We start from the raw sequence: 15222 nt of genomic DNA, 5'->3' as shown, positions 1-15222 counted from the left end.
CTCTCTCGCACTCATGGGGCTCCCCGTAAGAGAGCGAGAGAGGCAGAGCGACAGGACGATCATCTGAATCGCTCGGCAGCCGAACGTTCTCAGTGACATCTCGCTGCGGTGGGTTTCAGAGACGGTCTATGACTCGCAGTGGGGGCAGCCAAGGCTCTAGACGCGGCAGAGTCCCATTTAGCGACTCTGGAGCTCAAAACGCGTCCGGGATTTCGTCCGCCTCCACCGGTCTTCTGGCCCACTGTGTGACAGTGAGTCTCGCGCTCATGGGACGCTCCGTGTGAGTGCGAGAGAGACAGAGCGTCCACTGGCTACGCCAGGCAACGCCCTCACGCGGGACCCGGGACGCGGGACACGCGGGCGCGCCCAACCTGGCAACGCAGCGCGACGCATGGACGCAGCGTGTGGACGCAGCGTGTGGACGCAGCCCCGGAACGGTCCGGCCCGGCCTCACGCACACTTAGCGATAAGTCGCGGGTCGGGGCTTCGCTTGCTTCGCTGGGCTGGTGCTGGGGCCCGTGGCAGGCTGGCGGCACACTGGCGGCCCGTGCCGTGGCAGGCGGGCCTGGGGAGGCCTCTCCCAAGATGCCCGTGAATCATCAGACGATAACGGAATAGGTGGGCCCAGTGGCGTAGCGCGTCGCTCGGAGACAAGGGGTCCTGTGCGTGTGCGAGAGAGACAAGCAGCATGGCCTTGGAGAGGGCGGTGTCATTGGCCCACAGTGGGCCAGAAGACCGGTGGGGGTGGCCAAAGTTCAACAGGACTCGAGCCGCACGTGTGACCCCACCAACGGATTCCTCGTTCGGAGAGCAATCGATTGGTGGGCCAAACGTTCGGTTCGAGTCATGTTTAGCGACCTCAAGCGACTCTGGAGCTCAAAAGGCGTTCGGGATTTTGGCCGCCTCCACCGGTCTTCTGTCCTACTGCAAGGAGAGCCCTGGCTTGGCCCAGATCCTCACGAGGCAGCACGCCGTTCTGGGACGGCCCCCGCGGTTCCGAGTCGCGGCAAGGCCGCGCGCCCAGCCTCTATTTGTTCCATTTGGACGACACTAATAACCACCGGCACCGCGGCGTACCGCCACTCTGTCTCTCTTGCACCCACAACCGCGAGAGAGACAGACGCCCCGGGACGCCCCACGAGTGCGAGAGAGACAGACGCAGCGACGCAATGTCCGAACGCACGCGACGGTCCGCGAGTGACATCCGGTCCATTCACAGTGCCTACACTGCAAGTGCCCCGCACAGCACTGCACTGCACACGCCGCGACGCGATGAAGCCGTTCCCGTAATTCTTTTCTAAACGGGGCAAATTACACAGCGGCCCACACTCGAACAATTCGCGGCGCCACTAGGACTCCGAACGGCGTGGCGCTGTCTCTCTCGCACCCCTGCGGCACCCTGCGGTACCCTGCGGGGCGCCCCGTGAGTGCGACAGAGACGGCGCGGCGCGAGTGGCCCCCCGCGAGTGGGCAGGCCCTGAGTCGCTTTCGTCGCTCTGTCACTCTCGCACCCATAGGGGCAGTGGGGGCACCCCGTGAGTGCGAGGGAGACAGCGTCGAAAGCGACTCTCGGCATCAGTCCGCAGGGACCGCGCGGAGGCACGTCTGCATACGTATGGAAGCCGTGCAACGGCAGCGCCGGCCAGCGGACGGCAGGCCGAGAGTCTGTCTCTCTCGCACCTCAACGGGACGCCCCATGAGTGCGAGAGAGACAGCGACAAAAACGACTCTCGGAATCAGTCTGCAGGACAGGCTGGGACGGCAGGCCCCTACAGTGGACGAGCCGCTTCCTGCGAAAAGTAGACCATTGCAGTGCGAAAAAAGAACAACAAACAGACAAAGGTGCGCGGCCTGACCGCGAGGCGCGAGGCGGTGTTGCGCAATGACTGTGCTTCTGTGAGTGAAGGCGGCCCTCCACAAAGAAGCCCTTCCTCCCTTCGCTTTTGTTGCTATTGTTGTTCTTGTTTTTGATTAGGCAGATGCCCTGCCTGCGCGCTGCGGACTGATTCCGCGAGTCGTTTTCGTCGCTCTGTTTCTCTCGCGCTCATGCGGCGGGCCGTATAGGTGCGAGAGAGACAGAGGGACGAAAACGATTCTCGGAATCAGTCCGCTGAGAGACTTCGGCGGTGGCGGTCTCTGAAAGAGTACTGTAGCAGCGGAGGGGTTGGTTGCCACATGGGCCCGGCCTGTAGCCCGGGTGGGGCGGGACGGGGTGGGGGCTGTGTCCGGTGTTGGTTCGGTGCACAGTGCACAGTGCGCCAGAAGACCGGCGGAGGCGGCCAAAACTCTAGACGCGTTTTGAGCTCCAGAGTCGCTAACATAGACAACATGGTCGCTAAACAGGACTCGAACCGAGCGTGTGGCCCCACCACGGGCGCCGAGGAGGGCGCGTTCGAAACAAACAACAAACTTTACGACCAGTGGACGCACGGACGATCCAGACGTGCCCGCGGCGAGCGCGTGCCTGCAGACGGACTCTGAACAGGGCTTCGCGGGACGCCCCACGAGTGCGAGAGAGACCGCAGCCTGCTGAGCGGGGCGGGGCTGCCGGGGCCTACAGGGCTCCAGGACCGCCCCTGCCTTCCGGAGCCCCGGCCCCTTCCAGTGGCGGGGCCGCCCGCCCTTTCGACCTGCAGATTTCAAGAGTCGCTCTGTCTCTCTCACACTCATGGGGCGTTCCGTGAAGGTGCGAGGGAGACAGAGCGACGAGAATGACTCTCGGAATGAGACCACGGCGAAGCACTGCGAAGCCGTGGACGGGTATGCAACTCGGTTGAGGCTAACCTTGCCCTTCAACTGGGGGACGGCGTCGGGTGCGTCGGGTACGTCGGGTACGTCGGGTACCCGCCAACCGGTTTCCCCGCCAGGCCGCCAGGCCGCCACGCCACTGGCAAGACGGCCTGGGCGGCTCCGCGCTGCCCCGCGCACGCCGCGCCACCTCGCGCCGCAGCGCACCCCGTGTACTCATTCATCAATGCGGCTTGATATCGGGGCCCGTCCTGGAGCCTGGAGCCTGCAGCCCGGAGCCTGGAGCGGCGCAGGGACCAGCGGCCGTCACCCAGACACCACCTGCCGGGGCCGGGCGGGCCGGGCGGGCCGGGCGGCTGAGCCGGGTGCGCGCAGCGCTCCGCCGGTCGGCTCGGCTCGGCCCCGCCGCCCGGCCCGGCTGCCCCGGCTGCGCCGAGCGGGGCCCTGCTCGGCTCGCACCCGCTGCTCGGACTGGCGATCCCCGGCCTGCCACAGGCCTGCCGCCGCCCCGTTGTTGCTGTGGTTGCCGCTGGAATGCGAGAGGGCCATCACGGGCTGCCTCCGGCGTGCCCTGGCCGTGCCGCGCCGTGCCGCGCCGTGCCACGCCGTGCCGCCACGCCACGTGTCCATACTACGCACTCACTGCAGAAGCTGCCGTCGCAGAAAGGCCGCGTGATAACCATCGCGGTCGTGATGACGCTCTCCAGCGCCTCCAGCGCCTCCAGCGCCTCGCAGTGCAGCGGCTCCAGCGAGACGCACAGCGACGCGGAGGCACAGCGACATGACGGCAAGGGCGCCACTGCCGGGCAGCGGCGAAGACTCCAGTGAGACTCCAGTGGCAATGGCTCAGACTACAGAGACATTCCAGTGGCAGTGACTGAGACTCCAGTGGCAAAGGCTCAGACTACAGAGACATTCCAGTGGCAGTGACTGAGACTCCAGTGAGACTCCAGTGGCAAAGGCTCAGACTACAGAGACATTCCAGTGGCAGTGACTGAGACTCCAGTGAGACTCCATTGAGATTCCAGTAGCAGTGGCTCAGACTCCAGGTAGATTCCAGTGGCAGTGGTTAAGACTTCAGCGAGATTCCAGAGGAAGTGGCTGAGAGATTGCCGTCACAGAAATCCCCTCGACTTCAACGGTGTTGTGGGCGACTCTCCAGCTCCAATGTCCTCATCGGATTCTCCAGAGGTCACGTCGATACTCCAGCCAGAGAACACCCAATACGCACATTCTCCGGGGGCTTTTGAATGGCTCCAGTCGGCCGGCCCCTTTACTCGGGCCTACGCAAATTCCTCGGGTACGGCAGCGAGTCCCGACGTGTCCAGACGTGTCCACGCCGTCCAAGCGGCCGGCCCGTGGCCACGCCGACGATGCCGACGGCCACGCCCGCGGGCCGTGCAGAGGCGACCCACTGCCGGATCGCTCTGTCTCCCTTGCACTCGTGGAGCGTACCGCAGCGTTCTGTTGGGGTGCGAGAGAGACAGCGAAGAGGTGCCTGCTTGGCCAGTCCGAAGTTTCCCGCTGCACCTTCCCCACGCAATCAAAGGCACTCCGGCCTGCAGTCTGGAAGTCCGCTCGCTGTCCCTCTCGCACCGACACGAGACGCACCATGAGTGCGAGAGAGGCAGAGCGACGAAAACGACTCTCCGAATCAGTCTGCTGGCCGACCCGATAGCTCCCTCCCCCACCTTTTTGTTTTCCAGTTTTTGTTTTTACTTACTCCGACCGTAATCATTTCAATTTCCGTCCAGGCTGGCCACTGCCTGCCTGCCGGCCTGCCCGGCCGAGCGGTGCAGCACTAAAGTATTTGATGGGAGTGGCCGGTCCCCCGGACTGCCTCGGGCGCGGGTTCGAATCCCCGCCACGGCGACACTTTCTTTCCTTGTTGCCTTTGCGTCGCTCTGCGTCGCTCTGCGTGCCGCGAGCCGCGCACTACCGGGTTGACCGGCCATTTGCGTCAACATTGACTCCCGCCTTATCAGGAGACCTTCTGGGGACCTCTTACCTGCCTCGCTGTCTCTCTCGCGCCCCCCACGGGACGCGCCACGAGTGCGAGAGAGACAGAGCGACGAAAGCAATCCGTTTTTTTACGACCGTCGCAAGCGTCAGCCTTACAGAACAAGACGGCAGTGTTCACAAATCGTCAACGTGAACCCTTTGGAACGACTGGAATTTCGTTTGTGTAGCAGACTGATACTACCGAGAGTAGTTTCGTTTTCAACGCGCTGTCTCTCTCGCACCTATACGGGAGGCTGCGAGTGCGAGAGAGACAGATCGAAGAAAAGGGCTGTCAGCCTGGTGCCCAGCTCAGGGGGGCCGTGACGCATTTGCGGGGCACATGTATTACCCCAAGACATCCCCCACCCCCAAGCCTGAAAAGGGTAGTACGAGTGCTTCATGAATGGCCTGGCTTCGCGCCTGGCCCTCAAACCAGGGAAACCAAACAAGACTACGGATTGGCAAACAAGAAGACGACGATGCAAGGCTGCTGCCGCCACAGTGGGCCAGAAGGAAGAGCGGCGGAGGCGGCCAAAACTCTAGACGCGTTTTGAGCGTGTGACCCCACCAATGGATTCCTCGTTCGGAGAGCAATCCATTGGTGGGGTCACACGATTCGGTTCGAGGCCCATTTAGCGACTGCGGAGCTCAAAACGCGTCTGGAGTTTTGGCCGCCTCCGCGGGCCGCGGGCTTTCTGGCCCACTGTGGAGGATCTCCACTTGCCACTTCCGGCCTGGAAGGCCTGGAGGGCCTGGAAATACGAGAAGGGCGAGCAGGGCGGGGAGGCTGGGCCAAGGGCTGAAGGGCTGGGCCGGTGGCGGAAGCGGCTGCGGTGGCCCAGCGCAACCCAGCGCAACCCAGCGCAACCCACTGCCCAGTGCACCAGTGTGGAGGCCTGCAGCCCGCCTGCAGCCCGCCCGCAGGCCCACAGAGCGGTGCCGCCCCCTCGTGGATACGCTATCAGACTGCAGACATGCTGCAGACCCGGCCGACTTACGGTGCACCAGCGCTCGTTTAGGCGAAATTGGACAAATTTGTACAATTGCATTCAGCGTGCTCGCAGTCTTTCCTCAACAAAAGTCTCATGTACGCATGTGACTTTCATTTTTAACATGCACGGGCGTCGCACAGTGGGCCAGAAGACGGCTGGAGCTGGCCAAAATTCTCGACACTTTTGGAGCTCCAAAGTCCGTTGTCCAGGGGCATCCTACGCCCAATTACCTCACCAAGCCCTGGTTTAAGGGCGTCCCCCTTATCTGGGCAACGTGATACAACGTGTGCCCTATTCCGGAGGGAGGGAGGGAGGGAGGGAGGGGGAGGGAGGGAGGGAGGGAGGGAGGGAGGGAGGGAGAGAGAGAGAGAGAGCAGCAAGGCGATGCCGCCGCGATAGCAGGGACATACCCTATCTGCCCCCATCGCGACCAGCAGTCCCCACGACAAACCCGAAAATCAACAAAAACAACAACAGGTGCAGCAATTTCTTGGCGGACGCGTGCATTTTCTCGCAGGCAGGGCGCGGCATCCTCCTTATACATAATACATAAATTTAACGGCGCCCCGCCCCGCTTCGCCCCGCCATGCATGGCCATGGCCGGCGGCAGTCCCGGTCTGCGCGCTGCGCGGCGCTGCGCTCCAACAAGCCGACCGGCCGACCGCACGCAATAAACCATTCCTCGCCATTCAAATTAGAAAATTACCCGCACGGAGGGGATTCGAACCCACGACCACGCATCACGTGCAGGTGTCGCTGCCGCCACGCCACTATGCGAGTGCTCTCGAGTGTAAAATGTAAAATCTCCGCCCCGCACGACAGATCGACGACAGATCCTCCCGCCGCACAGTGGGCCAGAAGACCGGCAGCGGCGGCCAAAACTCTAAACGCGTTTCGAGCTCCAAAATCGCTAAATGGGGCTCGAACCGAATGTGTGACCCCACCAGAGGATTGCTCTCCGGACGGGGAATCGGGGTCACACGTTCGGGTCGAGTCACATCTAACGATTTAGGAGCTCAAAACGCGGCCGGGATTTTGGCCGCCTCCACCGGTCTTCTGGCCCACTGCGCGCCGCCTTCCCTTTCCCAGGCACACTGGACGCACTCGGATGCGAGGGGTGAATCACTCAGCGTTCTAGTGTACACATGAGTACATGAGTACGTGTGAGTACACCTTGCTTTACTCATAAATTTCACATTTGTAAACGTTTTAAGGCTTTATTTAGCGTTTTAAACGGCACTCAACGCCAAATCGGTAGAAAAACTTGTGAATTTTGCCCTTTTTAAACTTGTGAGTACACTGAGTACGGGCCAATTTGTACACATGAGTACACTAGTGATCCACCCCTCGCTCGGATGCGCCTTCCGGCTCCAGGGCGACGGCCGATCTCAATCGGCAGGACGGCGACAACATCCGGTTGCACCTGCCCGCCGCCACGGCCGCCTCGCACTTCCCCACGTCGGGGCGGGGTGGGGAGCGGTGGAGTGGGGTGGGGCGGGGCCCTGGCCTGCCCCAAGGGCGGACGAGTCACGCCGTCGCGGGGCGTGGGTGGGGTTGCTGGTGGAGCCATTGGGGTGGTGGATGACGGCGTTGGCGAGCGCCACCCACACCCCTTTAGACAAACCTGCAGACTGATTACGAGAGTCGCTCCCGTCACTATGTCTCTCTCGCACCTACACGGGACCCCCCGCGAGTGCGACAGAGACGCAGAGCGGCGAAAACGACTCTCGGAAAAACAAACGCGAAACAGGAATAGAAGTGAGGCAGACACGATAATCTTTCTGTTCCTCCCTCGCACCTTGCAGCGCCGCTGAATGGCAGCGTGTCCATACGTTCCCACGGGCCGCTGGGGCCGCTGGGGCCGCGGCAGTCGCAAGGCCCGGCAAGCGGCAAGGACCGCAAGGACGCACAGGTGCACGCCCCCCCCCTCCCCCCCAAGCCTCCGAATGAGAAAAAGACAGAGCGAGGGCGCTAAGGTATGTATATCTACCAAGACGCATCAAGGTTGGCAAAGGGAACCTGTTGAGGAAACCTCCGGCCGTCTGCGGCTTGTCCAAAGGGCCCAGCCCAAGGGCTGCGCGCCGGCCCGGCCAAGGGCCCGGCCCCTCGGCAGACCCTCGGCCCTCCCAAAGACAAAAGGAGATCTCGCTCTGTCTCTCCCGCACCCTTACGGAGAGGCCCATGAGTGCGAGAGAGACAGAGCTACGAAACGACTCTCCTGACCCTTTCCCTCCCCGACCGAGCAGGCCCTGACCCTGCCCAACCCCAACCACACACCCACGCGGCGCCCTGTGCTTGCCCTGCAGACTGATTCCGAGAGAAATTTTCGTCGCTCTGTTTCTCTCATACTCATGGGCCGTGCTGTGTGAGTGCGAGAGAGACAGAGCGACGAAACCGACTCTCGGAATCAGTCTGCTGGGCCTACCCGCCGGCGCCGAGGATTTCCCACATCGCGCGAGACGAATGAAAATCAATTTCCGGCACTGCCTGCGCCCTGCGCCGCCCTGCGTGCTCTCGCGCCAAAAACAACCAGCGCACCCTCCGCAGGGACAAGCCGGAAGCAACTTTTCGTTTCTTTCGGCGTTTTCGTCGTTTGTTTTTGTTTTTATTTTTTTGGCGCACAAGCCGCCTGCTCAGCGCCATCCGGATTGAAAGCCGAGCCGCCTCGTGTCTCGCTGTCATGCAGGCCACCGCACCGGCCTTGGCTCGCCTTGGCTGCCCTGCCACCGGCACTGGCTTGACTTGCCGATCTGTCACAACGAGTTAGGCCCCCGACATGGAGCCGGCCCGGCCCTTCAACGGGGCCACGGGACCACTTTTTTCCCTCAGGGGTTTCGCTGGTGTATCCGAACCCGCGACGGGGCCATGCCAGATTCGGGGGGCGCGCGCAGAGCGCGTACAGTGTGGGCACCGCCGCAGGACGGCCGCCTCGACGCAGAGGAGCGGCCAGCTCGCCAGCAGCCTGATTCCGAGAGTCGTTTTCGTCGCTCTGTCTCTCTCGCACTCGTGGGGCGTCCCGTATTGGTGCGAGAGAGACAGAGCGATGGAAACGGCTCTCGGAATCAGGCTGCAGCTCCAGCGATAGCGCTGCGCTTCCCTCGATACGTTATCTGGGTGGTGCAGCCGCCCCGCCCCACCGGCCCGCCAGGCCACGCCCCGCATCGGTACGCCCTACAGGCCTAGGAACGCCCCGCCCGACCCGCGTCGGTACGCCCTACAGGCCTCCAGAGGAACGCCCCGCCACGCATCAGTACGCCCTAAAGGTCGAGCACGCCTTGGAACGCCCCATCCCGCCACGCATCGGTACGCCTGCAAGCCCTATACACGTCTAGGAGCGGCATAGGCATCGGTACGCCCCGCACGCTTAGGAACGCCTCAGCCCGCCCTGCGACGGTAGGGAGGGTGTACGGCCTACAACAGGCCTAGGAACGCTCCGCCCCGCCCCTTGCTTTCATCGGGGACGGGTTCGGTTCGATTGCCGAAAGGCACAGAGGCGTCCAGGAAGTGCAGGGAAACCAGTCAGGGGCTGCCAGGGCCCGGCCGGCCGGTTCAAGGTCCGACACCATAAACAAGCCAGGCGACGCCTGGAATGTCGTCAATTTCATCGGGCCTCTTTGCATAGTCCCCGTCATCGCTTCGGGGCGCCCCGAAGGCCACGCCGAACGCTGACTCCTAACAGGGCTCTGCCTCTCTCGCACCCCTACAGACTGATTTCGAGAATCGTTTTCGTCGTTCTGTCTCTCTCGCACTGTGGGGCGTCGCGTGTAGATGCGAGAGACAGGGCGACGAAAACGACTCTCGGAGTCAGTCTTGCTGCGGAGCGCCCCGTACGCGAGAGCCAGGGCGACGCTCAGTGGGGGAGGCGGCCAGAACTCTAGACGCGTTTTGAGCTCCAGAGCCGCTAAACAGGACTCGAATCGAACGTGTGACCCCACCGATGGATTGCTCTAATGCATTTGGTGGGGTCACACGTTCGGTTTCGAGTCCTGTTTGCGACTCTGGAGCTCAGAACGCGTCTAGAGTTTTGACCGCCTCCGCCGGTCCTCTGGCCCACTGTGCGAGGGAGCTGCCCAGCCCCCACAGGCTCAACCTCGGCGCCGACAAGCGGGGGAGGGAGTCTCGCACTGCCACAACCTCGACAACCTCGACCGCCGGCTGACACGGTGACTGATCCAAAGGACGGTTTTCAGTCACCAAGGAAGGTAAAATGCACTGCACCCAGCGGGGCTCGAACCCGCGACACTCTCGATACAGCAGCCGAGACTCGGTGAGAAAGATGTAGGTATACTAAGGCAGTCAGAGGCGCGAAAATACGGAGCATACAGATGGTTCTTCTGTCTCTGCTATCGGGCGGGCAGGGCAACCCGCTCGGCAACTCGCTCGCACCTAAAGGGAACGCCCCATGAGTGCGAGAGAGACAGAGCGAAGAAAACGACTCTCGGCATCAGCCTGCGGGCCAATAGCAAGACGCGCGCGCGCCTGAAGACAGAAAGGGGGGGACTGCCTCTGCACTCGTGATGCAGCCCCCTCCCCCTCTCCTTTCACCTGCTGGAAAAACAAACCCGGGCCGGGGGCAGCCCCGCGACGCCGCGACCGGGATCCACCACCACGAAACAAGTGTCGACGTACTGCCGGAAAGCAACGGCGGCGTCCTGCAGTGGCGGCCAAAACTCTGGACGCGTTTCGAGCTCCAGAGTCGCTACACAGGACTCGAACTGAACGTGACCCCACCGATGGATTCCTCGTTCGGAGAGCAATCCATAGGTGGGGTCACACGTATGGTTCGAGTCCTGTTTGGCGACTCTGGAGTTCAAAACGCTTCCAGGGTTTCGGCCGCCTCCAAAGGTCTTCTAGCCCACTGTGCGCTCCGGCGGTGCTGACTGTCGGTACTTACATCGTCGTCGGGTACGGACGACCGGCGGTGCTTGGGCACGCAGAACAGGGTGGCGGGGCGGAGGCAAGGCGAAGATTAATCCAAGGGAATGCGTTGGTCGGCCGTCGAAGCGGCGAAGCCTTCAACATCCACTTCGCCTTCAAGTTCACGGTCGAGCCATCCTCGCTCGGCGTTCTCCTCCAGCCGCTGGAATGGCTGCAGCAACAGCCTGGAAGCCTGGAAGGCCTGGCCCCGCGCAGCAACAAGTAGACGGCCAGCAGCGCCTGCCGGGCTGCCTCGCACTTGCACAACCACTACACCACTCCGGACCGCCGTACGCGCGCAGAACGCAGCACGCACAGCGCAGGCGAAATCCGACGTTTCAGAAGGGATCCTTAGCGCACTCACACACAAACAACACACTCGTTGAGACACTCCGCGCCAAGCAAGAACACGCTCCGACCGCCACGTTTCGCCGGGACGAGCCTCGGAGGGGAACTGAACTGACTGAAACTCGACTCAAAACTCACTCACTCCCTCTCCTCCACTCCCGCCCCGCTCGCCGCCGGGCCGGGCGGGCAAGCGTGCAGTCCGTGACACCCCCACCCTCTCCCACCAAGAGCGGGCCAGGGGCGCGGCAGGAAAGGGGGAGGGGTGGGGAGCGGCGCCGAGAGCCGAGGCTGCTGCCGGACGAGTGGCCACCTTACCATCTCCTTCCTTGCTTCCCGCGTCCGGATGGCAACCCGGAGTGGGAGGCGAGGCATACTGTTCGGAATTACTGCGGAAGCATAAAGGAGTCGAGTTCGTAAACAAAACTTCCGATCCAAATCAGATTCCCCTCCAGTAGTGTGCAAGTGAAAACTATCACCTGAGTTCAAACAGCCAAGTGCACTGCAACTGCTTGTGAGGTTGGTCCAAGTCAGCAGCCGTTGATCGAAGTGTCACAAGAAATTTAAATTGGTTCCATGATCAATGTGTAGCAGCGTGTATCTGGATTGCAGAATTCGGAATGTTTGGGGTAAAAAGTTCTCAGAAAGTGCAACAGTGCAAAAGAAAGGGAAGTTTTAAACAAAGAGACAAAATTTCTGTAAATGCTTTATTGGTTGTATTTATTCATGATTAAACAATGTGTCACTTACAGCACTGCACCTGTAATCAGAAAAGAAAAATGTTAGAACACAGAACACTCACTGAAAAACTAAAAATCTAGCACAAGGATTTTGGCGCACGCAAATAAATGAAGCACTACAGAAAAGGGCCCTAAAATGATGCACCAAAAATTTGTTTCTCTCAATACTAGTTGGTTGCCAAAACAAAGATTGGCAACGGAAATGAGGGATTAAAGCAACTGATGTCAGCGATCTTGGTGGTATTGTGTGTCACCACAACCATTAAGAGTAGCAAATAAATCCAATCATCATATCAGTCACAATGGAATTACATTCAATTCACAATTAAACAAAGAGCAATTTATAACAGACCTCAAATAGCTGATGTCAGCGATCTTGGTGGTATTGTGTGTCACCACAACCATTCAGAGTAGCAAATAAATCCAATCATCATTTCAGCCACTATTGAAGTCATAGGCATGTCATGTACATCGAACATAGAGAAAATTATAAGAGCTACAAAGCAACTAATGACAAAAGCTTTAAATAACTGGAATCAGAGATCTTGGTGGTATTGTGTGTCACCACAACCATTAAGAGTAGCAAATAAATCCAATCATCACCTCAGTTCCAAATAAAATATACTGGACTTAAAAAAAAGTGTCACAAGTTCACAAGTCTGAACCGGCTTCAGCGATCTTGGTGGAAAAAGTGTCAGCATGGCACTCAGCTTGCAAATACTCTAGATTGGTCATCATTACGGTTCACCAGTGAACAGCACATTATCAGGTCAGCATGGACATTACTTTTAAGTGAGTGCGAGTACAGAAACACCCAAATACTGATACTAATAAGTCCACAAACAGGAAACTTGTTAAAAACCGACTCAGAGATCTTGGTGGCAAAAGGTGTCAGCATGGCACTCAGATTGCAAATACTCTAATTGCAGTCATCATATCGGTTGACGTAAAAATATATACTTTAAGAATGTTAAGCTATAGCAAAAAGGAAGTCCTAATATGCACAACCCCTTGAAGGTAGAAATGTTGACTCTCACAAACCTTAGAACGAACGTTCTTCCTCCAGTAGTCTTGTTGACCTGATGTTGATGCTCCCCAAGACCCCACACCATTCCGGCGCTCGGCACCCTAGAAAGAGTGAGACAAAAACCACGTCAGTAAAACTAAACACGTTCGAGCATTTAAATGCTGATGTCCGAGAGTCGTGTGCACACAAGTCAGGGATATTTTAAGGATAAAATACCACCCTGTGACAAAGTGAAAATTTCTGTCCCAACGGTATGGAGGCGGGAGAGGCAAGGAGCCAATCCCACTAACGACCGCTGGGAACACCAGAGGCCTTAAGTACAACCGAAAAACTTACGGATTGCTCACATAGCGTAAATTGATAGTAAATCACGAAAAAGTGAACACGTGGAAAAATTAAAAAAACGAGAACACTGTTCAACAGGTTGAGGTTACTTACGTGTGTGGATCTTAGACGAAGTTCAAGAAAACCACACACGACATAAATCTTTTAACAACTACTCAGATATTACGTCTATTAATTAACCATCAAAACTTTACTTACCTAGTCCCCATTATACGCGAGAGGACGCACCAAGACAGAATTTGAAACGAAGGGGACAAGGATCTGCTTGACTGCCACCACGTGTTGCAGGCGCGTTCCTTTTATAACTGACGCAACAACGCGGAACAACAACAGCAAGGCGGTGATGATGACTGGTCAGTTTCGGTCCTGTTTTGGGTTCATCTCTGCCAAGAATCAGATAGCGATGTGCTTTCAAACCCAGCAAAGTGGTCCAATTTTGTGTTTTTCACGTTAGAATTAATTATCCTGCGTCGAGATTGACCAGTATTCACTCGAAACCGAAACCAAACGTTGGAAAGAAATAGACTTCTAAAGAGCGCAATCGAATCGATCTGGCAACCATGGCAACGTGTTGACACCGGCGGGCGTTTGCGCGGGTTTTGCCGGTTGTCCGTTGGTCGAGCAGTTGGCAGTTGATTGATCATCGTCGTCGTCGAAGGAGGTCCGCTTGTTAATTCTCCGTTTCTCTAACTTCTTCATCTTCCAAAATGTCAGGCCGTGGCAAAGGAGGTACGTAGAAACTCGCCACATTTTCGTTATGCCTCTCGCACTCGCTCGTTGCGTTCCTGTTTCTTGGACGTGCTTCGTGATATTCCGAATTCATCCCCCGCCATGGCGGTTAGTTTTTATCTTATCTTTCGCGACTTATTTTCACCGGTCTGTCTTTTCGTAACGACTGATCTCACACTGAAGGAATGGGTCTTCGTCTTTAAGTCGGGTCGAATCTTTCATATAGTCTTGTAAAGTTTCGCCTTAACCTGATCCTCCCTCAGAAGCCTGTTCCTCCTGCTCGCTTGAAAGTTTCTTCGTACATAGCCTTTCGCTCTACGTTTATTTCTAGGAAATGACTTGCTCACCGGTATGTGAGCTTAACGCGAAATTCGTACCCTTGCCCCTTGCTTCCCTGCTCATTGCACCTCCCTTTGTTCTCATGACATTTTGTAAAGCTTCACGTCAAACTGGGCGATTTCACTCAATCACTTAAACAGAAGCATGAGACCAAGTTCTCTTTACATGTGTGTTTCTTTATGTGAATCCTTTGTTGCAGGCAAGACCAAGACCAAGGCGAAGTCTCGCTCCAACAGGGCAGGACTGCAGTTCCCCGTTGGTCGTATCCACAGGCTGTTGAGGAAGGGCAACTATGCTGAGCGTGTCGGTGCTGGTGCTCCAGTCTACTTGGCGGCTGTGATGGAATACCTTGCTGCTGAAGTTCTGGAATTGGCTGGTAATGCAGCTCGTGATAACAAGAAGTCTAGGTAAGTAATGCACACATGTGTGAACCCTTGCTGAATAAGCTCTTTCAAACAATGTCACTGAAACTATTGTCCCATTTACAGGATCATCCCCAGGCATCTCCAGTTGGCTATTAGGAATGACGAGGAACTGAACAAGTTGCTGTCCGGCGTTACTATTGCCCAAGGTGGTGTGCTACCCAATATTCAAGCTGTTCTGCTACCTAAGAAGACTGGTGATGCCAGCAAGAGTGGCAAGTCCTCCAAATCTCAGTCCCAGGAGTATTAATATGTTGATAACTATCACATTTTGTTTTATTATGGAAGTGGGTGCCTAGGAGCCAGGCTAATATTGACGCTTTTATGTAACTGATGTTGGTTCAGGTTTACCCAAATTCCAGTCTTATATTCATCACACTGTCATGTCATGCGTTACTTTCTGAACTTCAATAAACGTTTCACCCTTAACTGTGCTAGTGATTTAAAATTTCACATCCCACGTCACTGAGGTCATGCAAGATGAATGTACTTGTCTTGTTCTGAGAGTCTGATGCTATCTTCTCAGAGGAGCTGGGTCAGTCCCAGCCCATGATAATCATTTTGCGAACTACTAGACACTAACATGTCGCATCACTGAGGTCATGCAAGATAAACGC

General features: G+C 57.8%; 1 protein-coding gene, 2 long non-coding RNA genes and 3 other non-coding genes across 6 annotated transcripts in view; 1 reads left to right on the top strand and 5 right to left on the bottom strand.

Moving 5' to 3' along the window:
- Positions 1-11145, bottom strand: part of LOC117654052 — a 41231-nt gene extending 30086 nt beyond the window's left edge. The window contains exon 1 of the long non-coding RNA XR_004588281.1: positions 10636-11145. This is a non-coding gene — a long non-coding RNA (uncharacterized LOC117654052). The remainder of the gene's footprint in view (positions 1-10635) is intronic.
- Positions 11146-11696: 551 nt separating this feature from the next.
- Positions 11697-13518, bottom strand: LOC117654051. Its single transcript, XR_004588280.1, has 3 exons — positions 13314-13518; positions 12785-12871; positions 11697-11763 (listed from the first exon to the last, which is right to left on the bottom strand). It is a non-coding gene; the product is annotated as an uncharacterized LOC117654051 (long non-coding RNA).
- Positions 11963-12040, bottom strand: LOC117639114. Its single transcript, XR_004587346.1, has one exon. It is a non-coding gene; the product is annotated as a small nucleolar RNA SNORD24 (small nucleolar RNA).
- LOC117639113 lies at positions 12105-12182 on the bottom strand. The gene has a single exon (XR_004587345.1). It is a non-coding gene; the product is annotated as a small nucleolar RNA SNORD24 (small nucleolar RNA).
- Positions 12276-12355, bottom strand: LOC117639115. Its single transcript, XR_004587347.1, has one exon. It is a non-coding gene; the product is annotated as a small nucleolar RNA SNORD24 (small nucleolar RNA).
- Positions 13519-13674: 156 nt separating the features above from the next.
- LOC117654050 (histone H2A) lies at positions 13675-15034 on the top strand. The gene is made up of 3 exons (XM_034400192.1): positions 13675-13844; positions 14383-14590; positions 14672-15034. Exons 1-3 carry the CDS (start codon positions 13823-13825, stop codon positions 14853-14855), a joined length of 414 nt encoding a protein of 137 aa, XP_034256083.1. The 5' UTR covers positions 13675-13822; the 3' UTR covers positions 14856-15034.
- Positions 15035-15222: the final 188 nt, after the last annotated feature.

Source organism: Thrips palmi, unplaced genomic scaffold (genome assembly GCF_012932325.1).
Source record: "Thrips palmi isolate BJ-2018 unplaced genomic scaffold, TpBJ-2018v1 HiC_scaffold_10, whole genome shotgun sequence".
In the NCBI taxonomy this organism is placed as follows: Eukaryota; Metazoa; Arthropoda; class Insecta; order Thysanoptera; family Thripidae; genus Thrips; species Thrips palmi.
This window is presented reverse-complemented; position numbering and strand designations above follow the sequence as displayed.